Raw genomic sequence first — 12,702 nt, forward strand, 5'->3', positions numbered from 1 at the left:
GATTCAAATCCAGCCGTTGCCCTGATTCTGCCCCAGATACTGAGGCTTTGGTTCTCCATGACAGGGAACAGCAGGACTGAGCATAAAACGAAAGTAGAGGGGGTGAACTGACATACCCTCACTCTCTCCCTTTCTTTTCCAGGATAGGTAGCGGTAGTAATGATGGTGGCGGCGGCGGCGGCTTAGCAGCCTTTGGGGGCCTCTTCATTGTTTATTCAGTTCCAATAAGTTAAAGGGCAGGGGGCGGGGGCAGAGTCTCTTAGGTGAGGCTCCTGCAAACTGAAGGCAGCAGCTCGGCCAGATGCTCCGAGATGCCCACTGCTTGGCACAGGGGGTTGCCCTGCAGGTTGAGGAGGACCAGCCTGGGGCAGGAGGCAAGAGGCTGGAGCACTGCAGGCTGCTGGAGGCCTTGGGCAGGAGTCAAGGAAAGCTCGGCAGGTTCCTCCAGATCCACCTGCTCCTGTGCACCCATCACTGCTTTCCCTCAAGAACAGGGACTGCTGCCTAGCAGCCTGCTTGGTGGGCACCTTGTCCGCTTCCCCGGAGGGCATAAGGCTCTAGACTGCAAATACCAGCCCCCGGGGGCCAGGCAGGAAGCACAGGAGGCTGACTGGATACAGTCCCAGAAGGAGTGGTGGAGACTATGGCCAAGGTGAAAGCTAGCCCCGGATGCAGAGGCACCCATGATCCACCAATGGCCAAGGGTTGCCAAGTGGAAATGCAGGCTAAAGATTGCTTTAACTTCCATTTTTTAAAGAAGAATCAGGATTCTAGATTTTTTTTAAATATGAAACTTACTGATTTTAAAAACATGATGCGCTACCCAAGACTATCTGTAGGCTGCTGGTTTGTGAACTCTGGCTTGAGGAAGTCACTTACTTCCATCCTGCAAAACTCTACCTGTACAAGTCAATGATAGCCTCATACAGCGCCAGGCTACCGTCTCTCCTCAGCTTAGACAGCCAGAGCCCCCTCTCCATGTCTGGGGGCACACCACTCTGCTTGCTGTCTGTCCCTTCCTGGTGTGGCACCTCGCACTACCTGCTGTCTGAAAGGCACCCAGAAGGAAGGATACGGTTGTTGCACAGAAAGAGCTCCTGCAGCCGGGGCAGGTTAGTGACACCGTCCAGGGACTCGATAGTGTTGTCATTGGCCTGCAGCACCTGGGGAGCAGGGAGGGCAGGGAAGACAAGGCAGGGAAGGCAGCTGTCAGCCTGGGATTGGTACAAGCAACTGGGGAGCCCAGGGTGATCAGCTTACAGTGCATGGAAGGGCTCCTGGGGTCAGGCTGGGTGACAGAGGAGAAGGCAGGGGTCATCTGTGGGGTCTGGGAGGACCTGGGCATCTCTTTGTAGGGTGGGCAGACTTCTGAGGTGGAGGAAGGGGAAAAGGACCAGCCAGGACAGTGACAGAGGAGTGAGTGCTTTACCTCGAGGCAGCGCAGGGCAGCCAGGGCAGGGGGCAGGGCTCGGAGACGATTGTGTGACAGGTCGAGGTGAGTGATCAAGAGCAGCTGCTCCAGATGGCAGAGCACCGTCAGATCCTGAGAAGGGGGGATGAGATACCCAGCGAGACCTGGGGGAAGGTCCTCAGCCATCGTTTGTCAGGCACTTGCCCTGTGTGCCCCACACAGGCCCTTGGGGACCCCAGCTGAGGAGAAGAGGGAGCAGGTGGGACGCTCACCTCACCACCCCTGGCAGTACATGTTCCATGTCAAGGACATGGGAGAGACCTGAGCCCTGGGGCTGGGGTGGCCAGTGGAGTGGTGGGAGTGGGGCAGGTACGGGGGATGGAGCAGGGCGCTGGGATAAACACAGACACCGGTGGGAGCGGGCCTGGTGAGTCTGGGATCGGCTGGTGGGAGCGAAGGTGGGCAGCGGTGACGTGTTGGGGAGACTGACTGGGAAGGATTACAGAGGAAAAAGAGAGTCTGGAGGGTTTGTCAGAAAGCTCTGGAAACTATTCAGGTTTTAGGTGTCGGGGCCTGCTCCAGGGAGAGAAGCATGGGAGTGAGCTGAGGAAGAAATGTTCAGAAAGGCACGTGCGACTGAAGGAAAGCCGGGGGCATGGTGAGTGTCTCGGCTGAGGCCCGGGGAGCGGATACAAAAGCCGGCCAGGTCATGAGGAAGAGGGAGGCCAGCTAGCGGGGCGAAGGCCGGGAAGGCGCGTGTGCAGTCCCTACCTTGTGACCAAGGTGCAGCACGCGAACCTCCGCGTACTCCATCTTGAGCACGCTGTTCTCCAGCAGGAACTTGCTTCGCAGGTCGTCCAGGTACGCGGCCCGCATAGGGTCCACGGCCTGGCAGGGAGAAGGCACAGAGAATGCATGTCAGCGGCCCTCCTCCTGCCCGCTGGGCCTCCCCCTCGCCGGTTCCCGTGGACCCAACTTGCCTTGAGGGTCTGGAAGTATTGCAGCGTCTCCTTCTCATACTGCAGGGGGTCCAGCGCCCGCATCAGCAAGATGATGGTGAGCAGGCACCCTGGGGAGAGGGCGGGGAAGAGGATGGTCTCTCCTGGATCCTCCTCTGCTCCCATCCTCTGGAGACCCTTCCCGCTCTCCCCAAGGGCCCCCCCTCCCCCAGAAAGGGGCCTCCTCAGGGGAGCTCAGGGAATCGGGCCTCACATTTATTCTCAGGCTCCAGCTCTTGCAGCTCCTTACAGGATTCAAGCTCGGACTGTAGCACCGTGGACTTCTCCACCGACAGCTCACACCTGAGGGTGGGCAGGGTGGGGGAGGGGATGATGCCCCAGCCCTGGGGTACTAGTCAGCCCCAGTATCCAGTCTGAGATCATCTGCTTAAGCCCCCAGCCTCCTGCCCAGCTGCCTGATGCCCAGAGTCCAGAGCCCCGATCCTCGTCTGCGTGCTTCCCTGTCATCATCACCTAAAGAGCTGTTCATCCGTGGCGGAGTCCCGGCACCAGCCCTCTTGGCGGCCTGTGAGAAACAGCAGGTGGTCGGAGGGGACACCCATGACGGGAAGAGAGGGATGAGGGCTGCTGCCAAGGGGGGAGGTGCGGGCTGTGTCACCTTTTAAGAGCACACACTCCTTCTGGGCATCGCCTGCTGTCCAAATGACACGAAATGTATGTTGGGGCAACTGGTCGTTGAGAGAGGTGGCGGGCAGGTCACAGAGCTGGGAGCATGGGGTTAAGAAAAAGCCCGGCTGTACCACTTTCCTGACAGTCCCAGCCCAGCCCTACCCCAGCCTCCACTCTGCCCACCAATCCTGGGATACCCAGACGTGGCTAGGCCGGTTCCTGCCATCTGGGGTCCTCCACGCCACGGCCAGGGGTGACTCGTCCACCATGAGCAGCAAGGTCTCCGTCCTGGAGCCCACCTGGCACGGGGGACAAAGAGAGACCCGTCACTCCAACAGCACCAGGTCCACGATCCACGATGCTCTCCGGCAAAAGCTGCAGGACTCACTAGGAGGGGCCGGGAGAAGGAGACAGTCAGACAGGCCTCATCCCGGCTCACATGCAGGCAGCGCAGGGCATCCTGGGGATCCGCTGGGGGAAGACACAGCCTCAGGTCTCCTTAAATATTCTTCCATTTCTTCTAAGCCCTAATCACCCAGCTTCTTCCCCCACTGCTCACCTCGTCCCAGGAGCCAACGATGGTAGAACCAGGCACTCTGATCATTGGGGTCAGTGAAGAAGGCGTTCTGCACCAGCTCCAGCTCTGCAGGAGCCAAGGAGGCATGGGGTTGTGGTTAGGACCCTGCTTGGCTCCTGGCCGCCTCAACATCCCACCCTCACCTTGGAGTTCCTCCAGCCTGCAGTTTCACCTACAGGCTGGCCTTGCCCAGGGGCTGCACATTTCAGTTTTATCTCCCCCGTTGGACACCTGGGCTCCCTGCAGCCAGGGGCTGGATCTTATGCACCCCCAGAGCCAGGTAAGTTCCCGAGCGGCAGGTTCAGGAACAGGCCTAGGCATCAGGGTTGGAAGGGTGGCACTGCAGAGTCCTCCCCAGCACCCCCTGACTCTGCTTACCTTTGAGCAGCACATCCTCAGGGAGGCGCCCCTGGGGTCCAGAGTCTGGCGGGGGATGCAGCTGGGGCAAGAGGCAGGAGCGGTAATGCCAGGAGGAATAGTTGGAGAAGTTTCGGGTGATGAGGCTGTCAGTGAAGGCTAGCTCCTCTGCAGGAGGCACAGCTGCCTGTGCAGCCACAAACCGCCGGTAGTCCCAGCAGTGAACTGGGGGGAAGGGCAGACAGCACATCTCAGAAGCAGGGCAAGAAAATCTCCCCGGCTGGTACCCCTGGAGTTCCCTCAGAGATCCTGAGAAACACCTCTCTGCACTCCATGGATGATACATTTGGCTCCATCATCCCTTCTGCCATCAGCTCAGTGGGCCCATCCTGGCCATCCCTCCCCACTCTGGGCCTTACTGAGGCCCTAGTACCAGAATGTGGGGCAGGTGAGGGCTGTAGGGACAGAATCTGCAGGCACGTACAGTTCCGCTCATCAACCTCGAGGAAGCGAGCACACAACTCCAGCTCCCGGGCCCAGTTGGGCTCTGGCAGGCGGCCCAGCAGCCAGCAGCGGTGGTGCCAGGTACCGTAAGACTTGGGGTTCACCCTCAGACAGCTCTCCAGGAAGCCCAGTTCTGCCTTCACCAGAGTGGCCAACTCCTCGGGGGACCTGCACCCAGAGGGGAATGGTCAGGGCCCTCCAACACCCAATCTCAGCTCACCCCTGTCTTTCTGCACCCAGCCCTCCACTGCCCTCTGCCTATGCCCCTGGCTGCCCCACTCTTCCTCCAGCCCTGGACCCAGGCAGGGCAGGGGCAGAGCCAGGGCCATCTTCCCGGGGCTCTGAACCCCTACGCACTTCTGGACCTCCAGCCGCTGGAGCACCTCTCGGCGACAATTCCAGAGGGTGGCAAAGTCAGGGTTGGCTCCCAGAATCTGGCTTGTCAGTTCCAGCACTGATTCATCCAGCTCTCCAGCCTGGCGCTGAGAAGGTAGATAGCAGGGTCAGAGAGATCATATCTTTCTCCTGCTACACGGCTAATAACATAAATACAACTACCGACTGTCCTGTGAATGCCATACTATACTATAGGTACTATACAAAGCACTTTATGGGTTTACATGTATTCTCTCATTTAATTTTCACAACAGCCTTATGCAGTAAGTGCAATTGTTAGGCCCATTTTACAGATGGGCAAACTGAGGTCCAAAGAGATTCAGTAACTTGCCCAAGGACACACAGCTAGTACCTGACAGAACGCAGATATGGATCCAAGCAGCCTGACTCTAAGGCGCAGTTCTTGGCCTCAGTGCTATACTAAGAGAGCCACTGTGGGAGGGGACTACCTCTGAGGGCCCCACCTTCTGGAAGACAGTCCGGGTGGCTGACTGGTATAGCTTCAGCTTCTGTTCCCGCTCTAGCCTTTTGGCTTCCTCTTGCTCTTCTGATGTCTTCACCTTCAGGCGCCCGTGCTACAGGGATGGGCGGGTTGCAAGAGCGCAGGCTGCCTTGCAGGGGCATACCCACCGGAACCCCCACTGCGGAGCCCCAGGTTTATATCGGGCAACGGAGGCAAGGCCCCACGCGGGGCAGGGGCAAGGGCAAGGGCATGGGCACGCGGAGGTGAGGGGCTGGGCTCAGGGTTCTCACCATGGTGCTGGCTCAGATTCAGGGCAGGGGAGGGGTCAAGTGGTGCCCGTGAAACCTGGGGAAAGACGTGTCAATCATGGGAGCCCCGCCCCTGGTAGCCCCGCCCCTAGATGTCCCCAGGAAGCCGCGGGCGAGCCGGGGCGGAGACCCCTGGGGTGTTAAGGGGTTCTGGGACAGGCACTGCACGTCCAGAAGGCACCCACCCGGAATGGGACTTGCACACGTGCAGCCCTGTCCACAGCCCGATCCGCCGGAGCCGGGCCCGAGCTGGAGCACTTAGGTGATGGGGACTACTCCGCGCCCAGAGGCTGTCGCTACCCACCCGCCCCACGGCTCCCAAGCACTGCTGGCCCCCGCCGGCGGACCCACCTGTGCTGGGAGGAGGCGTGCGGGACGCGGAGCTGCGGCGCCCACTACCGAGCCCGAGCGCTAGCGCTAGCTAGAGCGGCGTCACGCCCCGGCTCTCCGAGACGCAGCGCCCTCTGCAGGCCTGGGGAGGGGCTCGCGGCAGAGCAGGCGGGCTCCGGAGGCGCCTGCGCAGGATCTCTGCGAGCCTTGTCCGGGAACGCCGAGTCCCTGTTAGCCCTCTGGTGTGTAAGAGTGTGCAGGCGTGACTGTGGCGCGCGCGGGAAAGCAGCGCGGGGTGCAATTCCAGCCACCTACTCAAACGGCGTTTCATTTGAAAAGGTTTCCCCAGCAGCCGGAAGCCCGCCCTCTCAGCGCTCCACTAACCTCTCTCTGGCCGCACTCGCCACCTCTTAGTTGCTAAATCTAACTGATGGAGTTTCCTCTCCTTACCTCCATTGACCTCTGCAGCATTTGACGCTGCTGACTTCCCTAGACTTGACACCCTGTCCTGGCTTCTCCTGCACTTTTGCCCCTCTCTTCTCATCTGTTCACCGTCTCTTCCCCTAAATGTTGGTGATATCCAGGGCCCTTTCCTCACTCCTTTCCACTTCACACACTGCTCCCTTGGGAGACTGTTCACAAATCCAAGGCCTTCAACTGCTTGGAGTTGGAGCTCTCCAGAGCTCTGTCCTGGGCCCACAGATCTTCTGGCCCACACTTTGTCTGGGTGACTTCATCCACACTCATGGTTTTAATTGCCATCTGTAAGCTGATGACACTTAAATTTATATCTCCAGCCCAGATGTCTTGCAAGCTTTTTTTTGTTGTTGTTGTTGTTGTTTTTTTTTTAATTTATTTACTTTTTTTATTTTATTTTATTTTTTTTTTATTTTTTTATTTTTGGCTGCACTGGGTCTCTGTTGCTGCACCCGGACTTTTCTCTAGTTGAGGCGAGCCGGGGCTACTCTTTGCTGCGGTGCACTGGCTTCTCATTGCGGTGGCCTCCCTTGTTGCGGAGCGCCGGCTCTAGAGCGCAGGCTCAGTAGCTGTGGCGCACGGACCCAGTTGTTCCGTGGCATGTGGGATCTTCCCGGGCCAGGGCTCGAACCCGTGTCCGCTGCATTGGCAGGCAGATTCTTAACCACTGCGCCACCAGGGAAGCCCGCAAGCTTTTATAATGGAAAAAAATGTACACACACACAGGAGACACAAACATTTTTTTAAAAAATATTTATTTAGTTAGGCTGCAGAGGGTCTTAGTTGTGGCACGCTGGATCTTTGTTGCAGCATGCGGGATTTTTTGTTGGGGCATGAGGGCTGTTAGTTGTGGCATGTGGGATCTAGCTCCCCCACCAGGGATTGAACCCCTGGCCCCCTGCACTGGGGGCACAGAGTCTTACCCACTGGACCACCAGGGAAGTTGCAGACACGCACATGTTCATAAGCCTATTAGGTATCACCTGGGTATCCCAGAGACACCTCGAACTCCAAAAGTCAAAAGGTATCATTGTCTCCCCTCCTTCCAGCATAAACTTTGGCCTTTATGTTTCCTATTTTAGTGGATGGCCTCCCCACTTTTCCTTGATATCTCTTAAATACCCTCTCCATTCCCACTGCACTAAGAATTTAAGTTCATTTATTCCTGGGATTGTTGGAAGTCTTTTCAATGTCCCCTCATCTCCACCCTGTCCCCTCTTTTATCAGTTCACCTCTGTGCTGCTGAATCAATCTTTCTGAAATGCAGATTTGATCATGTTGTTTCTCTGCCCAAAACCCTTCCATGGCTCCTGACATCTTTTCAGGAAAGACTCTGAATCTCTCAGGTCAGCACATCAGGCCTTTTGGCATTTGGACCCTGCTTACCCCTATGGCCTCATGTCCTGCCTGTCCCTGTTAAAAACTCTTCATCACAGCTGGTAGGATGACTTGCAGTTTCCCAAGCACATTAACCTGTTCCCGCTTCCTTACTCTCCTTCCTCCACACCTCTTCCTTTGCCAGAATAACTCCTGTTCATCTTTAAAACTTAACTCGTGTCACCTCCAGGAAGCTCTCTAAAATGCCCCAGTCTGTCAGTGATAGCACTTACCCTGCTGTGCCTACGGTGAGTCTTGGTTTGTATGCTAACATCGCCTAGGAGATTCAGAGTTCCTGGAGGACAGGAACAATATATATATTTTAAAATTTTATTTATTTATGTATATATGTATGTATGTATGTATGTATGTATTGGCTGCGTCGGGTCTTCGTTGCTGCGCGCGGGCTTTCTCTAGTTGTGGCGAGTGGAGGCTACTCTTCGTTGTGGTGCGCAGGCTTCTCATTGCGGTGGCTTCTTTTGTTGCGGAGCACGCGCTCTAGGCGCGCAGGCTTCAGTAGTTGTGGCGCGCGGGCTCAGTAGTTGTGGCTCGCGGGTTCTAGAGCACAGGCTCAGTAGTTGTGGCGCACGGGCTTAGTTGCTCCGCGGCATGTGGGATCTTCCCGGACCAGGGCTCAAACCTGTGTCTCCTGCATTGGCAGGCGGATTCTTAACCACTGTGCCATCAGGGAAGCCCAGGAACAATATTTTTTTTTTTTGGTATTGCTTCTCCAATACTTGGCCCTGGTTCTCAGTAGTTATTGGGTAGTTATTTGAATGAATACAACACCGCATAGTGAGGGCTGGCTTGGCTGGGCCTAACGGTGAGGGCTGTTGGCATTCAGGGATGGGAGAGATTGTGAGGCCTGGACCAGCCTAGGAAGGTTTCCTGATGGAGCCTTCATGGGTTCAAAGTGGTCACTGAGTGTGTATGTGTGAGTGTGCTGTATTTGTGAGAAGTGTGTGTCCATGTAGCATGTGTATGTTTATAACACACATCTGGGTAAGAAAATATGGCTTTAAATTTTTTACATTTCTTCCACACCTTTTTCAGGCCCTGGAAATGTGTGTAAAGTGCCCACTCTATATTCTGTCCTTTCTGAGGCCCTGTAACAAGTTACAGGGGAAAAGAGACACTTGTCCTGGCCTCCTGTACTTCCTCACTGTCCCAGTGAGGAAAGAGTTACACCATTTGACGGCTGTCTTTGTGCCAGTCACTGTATCAAGAGCTTTGCACACACACAGGATCACACGTGGGAAGCAGTGTGCAGAGTGGTTAAGAACGTGGACTCTGGGACTTCCCTGGTGGCGCAGTGGTTAAGAATCTGCCTGCCAATGCAGGGGACACGGGTTCGAGCCCTGGTCCGGGAAGATCCCACATGCCGTGGAGCAACTAAGCCCGTGCACCACAACTACTGAGCCTGCATGCTGCAACTACTGAAGCCCACGTGCCTAGAGCCTGTGCTCTGCAACAAGAGAAGCCACCACAATTAGAAGCCCGCGCACCACAACGAAGAGTAGCCCCCGCTCGCTGCAACTAGAGAAAGCCCACGCACAGCAACGAAGACCCAACAGGTCCAAAAATAAACAAATTAAATAAATAAATTAAAAAAAAAAGAAGAACGTGGACTCTGGGGTCTCACTGCCTGGGTGCAAATCCTGGCTTTGCCACTTATTGGATATGTGACCTGGGCAAGGCACTTAACCTCTGTGTTGACTTTCTTCTGTGTCTCAACTCCTTCAGCAGTAGCATAGGAAAAATAATGTTACCTACCTGCTAGGGCTGAAGTGAAGATTAAACGTAAAAGTCTATGTAAAGTGCTTAGGACAGTGCCTGCTCTGCGTAAGGGCGCAGTGGATAGTTATAGTAGTAATTTTCTAATTTTCATGACAAATATGCCAGGAAATAGAGGCTCAGAAAGAAAGGCTGAGTAACTTGCTAAGTGCTACCCATGTAGTAAGTGGTCAAGTGGGCATGGGTTTGATCTAGCCCAGACCTCTCTCTACCTCACCAACTGCTTTTTTTGTTTGTTTAGTTGGGTTTTTTTGGTCACCACCTGTTCTTGCTTCCTGCTCTATAACCACTCACATGTACAGCCAGATACCCGGGAACCCAGGTGCCCACAGATGCAGATCTGCCAGATACAGTCTTACATCATAGTCACTAAGGGCGGAGGAAAGGGGGTGGAGGAAGGCTGAAGTAGGCACGAAATACTTTTTAGTGATTAGTAATCCTGAAACTGGGAAGTCTGAGTCAAGCAGGTTTAAGGGATGAAGCGAGTCTCAAAATCTGCCTCCAAGAAGGTGGGGCCTGGGTTTGGAAAGAGGACAGGAAGGGCATTTCAGGCATGTGTTGTGACAGACTTAGCTGGCAGGCAGTCAGGCAGGCAGAAGCTGAACCAGGCGCCTTTGGAGATACGAGCAATGGAAACAAGACAAGCCTCTTGCTTTAAGGCAAAAGGAGGTGTCAGGAGTTATATTTGGCCTCCTGTGTGGGATAAGTGGGAACCATGCTGGTGTCTGAGGGCCACAATCTGAATGACATTTGAGGAAGGGATTTTACTGCCTTCTATGTAGAGAAAAGAACAAGTAATAACTGAGTACCGACTGAGCCTCAGACATCCTATTTGATGTTCTCACTACCTATGTGAAGTAGGTATTATGATTTTACAATGAGGACCAATGCATACAGTGGGTTCACAGAGGTTAAGTCGCTTGGCCAAGGTCACACAGCTGGGAGGAAACCAACTCCCCCTAAAACCGAGTTCCCTTACCAAGTTTATGATTAATCTATCGAAAATTTTATTCCCTTTTTGGTCCCCTCTGGCCTCGATCCTGTGCTAATTGAACACTAGTCAACCAGAGTCAGATGACTAAAGTTGCTGTTGTCGATAACAGAAGATGTCAGCGTGGGCACGGGTAGTAATTCTACCCAGCAGAAAATGGGGATCCCAGGAGGCAGAGATGAGGGACCCACAAACAAGCTCTGGTAGAGGCATGGTGAGGGCAGCACTGGGGATGTGGGGTGAAGAATCCTCAATGGGGGAGCAAAGGAAAAAACAGACTATGAAGAGAGGTTCTGTGACCTTGAAGCCAATATTAATAATGACTAAATTCTTTACAGCCATGATAAGAAGAAACTGAAATTCTGCCCAAGGTCACACAGCTTGTAAGTGGTAAGAGCCTGGTCTCACGCTGGGAGGCAGGGTGCCCTTCAGAGGACAACTAAATCACCCTTTATATACACACAATAAAGTTTTCTACTTCTCTAAACTGAACAAACAAACCAACTGACCCTGGCTGTCTGATTCCAGAAGACACTCTTACTCACTTTCCCTCCGCCTGGCTTGCCCACCGTGCTCTGCTGCAACCGGCAAAGGCCCAGAGTGTGTGGGAGAGTGAGGGGGTGTGGAAGTGTCACAAGACTTCTGGAAAGCTGGGGTGGGTGTGCTGGAGGGCCGGGTGGGGAGGGAGTTCCACTCAGAGGAACTCAGACCTGATGGTCTGGATCTTCCTGGGGCCATAGTTCCGCAGGGTATCAAGTGAGCAGTGGTTAGATGTTTGGATGGGGGCACCCCGGGCACTTGAGAGGAAATCAAATGCTGGGAAGGCTGAGGGTCAGCTTAAGTTGAAGTAAAGGAGTTGCAAGGGCAAGAGCAGAGCCTGGCACTTGCCGCCCAGCAGGAAGGGCGGGGTTGAAGCTTCCCCATGCATGAGCGGAAGTGCCCATTTCTTACCTCTTGCAACATGGACCCTCCTCTCCCCCAGCTTCCTGACCTTCTCTCTAACCTTGGCCACCACAGAACAGGACATCAGAGCTGGAGAGGGCTCGACAGGTCATCTGGCTCCCGTTCATTTCCCAGCGGCCCAGAGATACTTGGTGACATGAAACCACATACACGTTGGCGGCAGAGCCAGGGCTGGAAACCAGGTTTCCCAGTGATTATCATAGAGCTTTTACACCCATCAGCTCCATCTCAGGATATGGTGAGGGACAAAACGGTTAACTGTGGGTAGGATGATAGGATAGCAGATATAACTGGTAGGATATTCATCTCCAAATAATAGTGGTTAATGTGTGTTTGTCAACTTGGAGAGAAGTCCCTAGTGGTGGCACTTTTCAGTGATATGTTGGATGAGCACACAGTGCCATTCTCATAATTGAAGGTAGCTAACATGTAGTTGGGAGGAATGCTGGATGATGGAATCTGGATCTAAACATAATTTGAGGGCCCATATTTGACCAGATGGCACTGAATAGTGACAGAGGTACAATCGGGTTCTTTGGTCCTCAAATCATCCTCTGCACAAGAGCATGATGTGTGGGCGATGGAATAACACCAGTGTGTGCGGACAGGGAGATTCTGGTTGGCATAGGGCTGGTAAGAGTCGACTCCTTGCCAGAAGCACTGACCTGACTTTGAGCTGCACGAAGAGAGCTTTAGGACCCAGAATGATGGGGTGCAGAGGCCCCAAATCTGTGATGGTCAGACCCTGTTGGGAGTGTATGGTCCATTTTAAGAGGGACAGGGACAAACGGCAAGGTCCAGAGGGAGCAATCAAGATGGTGAGGAGAGTCCACAACCAGAGAGAGGACATGGGAATGTCGAACTGGGGGAGAGGACTCAAGGGGCAGATGATAGTGGTCTTCAAACTCTTGAAGGGCTGCTAGTTGGAACAGAAGCCACATTGATTCTGTTAATCTTGAGCGCAAAGAACAAAGACCAGTGAACAGATATAGCCTTGTTATGGGGGGAGACTTTCTTATAATTAAAGCTGTCCAAAGGTGGAATGGGCCTAAATGAGTGGTGAGCTCACCATCATGGGAGGTAATCAAGCATGTGTTGGTCAACAACCTTGTGAGAATGGGGTAGA

The 12,702-nt window shown here is 54.3% G+C and overlaps 1 protein-coding gene across 3 annotated transcripts; it reads right to left on the minus strand.

Annotated features, from left to right (window-relative positions):
- Positions 1-200: 200 nt before the first annotated feature.
- On the minus strand, positions 201-6,063 carry RABGGTA (Rab geranylgeranyltransferase subunit alpha). 3 transcript variants are annotated; one of them, XM_061182388.1, is made up of 17 exons: positions 5,996-6,063; positions 5,627-5,681; positions 5,338-5,448; positions 4,835-4,959; positions 4,458-4,645; positions 3,995-4,198; positions 3,599-3,682; positions 3,428-3,510; positions 3,237-3,338; positions 3,029-3,134; positions 2,884-2,935; positions 2,624-2,712; positions 2,392-2,480; positions 2,183-2,299; positions 1,430-1,543; positions 1,076-1,163; positions 201-408 (listed from the first exon to the last, which is right to left on the minus strand). In XM_061182388.1, exons 2-17 carry the CDS (start codon positions 5,627-5,629, stop codon positions 260-262), a joined length of 1,704 nt encoding a protein of 567 aa, XP_061038371.1. In that variant the 5' UTR covers positions 5,630-5,681; positions 5,996-6,063; the 3' UTR covers positions 201-259. The 3 variants fall into 3 exon arrangements, with proteins under 3 accessions (XP_061038371.1, XP_061038372.1, XP_061038373.1); XM_061182389.1 differs by lacking the exon at positions 1,430-1,543; XM_061182390.1 differs by lacking the exons at positions 201-408; positions 1,076-1,163 and having other exon boundaries at positions 1,501-1,575.
- Positions 6,064-12,702: the final 6,639 nt, after the last annotated feature.

This window comes from Eubalaena glacialis, chromosome 2 (genome assembly GCF_028564815.1).
Source record: "Eubalaena glacialis isolate mEubGla1 chromosome 2, mEubGla1.1.hap2.+ XY, whole genome shotgun sequence".
Taxonomy (NCBI): domain Eukaryota; kingdom Metazoa; phylum Chordata; class Mammalia; order Artiodactyla; family Balaenidae; genus Eubalaena; species Eubalaena glacialis.

Bases quoted from the DNA above. Each gene is read 5' to 3' on its own strand.
- RABGGTA (XM_061182388.1), bottom strand. The intron at 3,511-3,598 runs GTGAGCAGTGGG...GTCTTCCCCCAG, and splicing joins TCGTTGGCTCCTGGGACGAG to CGGATCCCCAGGATGCCCTG. The intron at 2,481-2,623 runs GTGAGGCCCGAT...CCCTCTCCCCAG, and splicing joins GCTGGAGCCTGAGAATAAAT to GGTGCCTGCTCACCATCATC.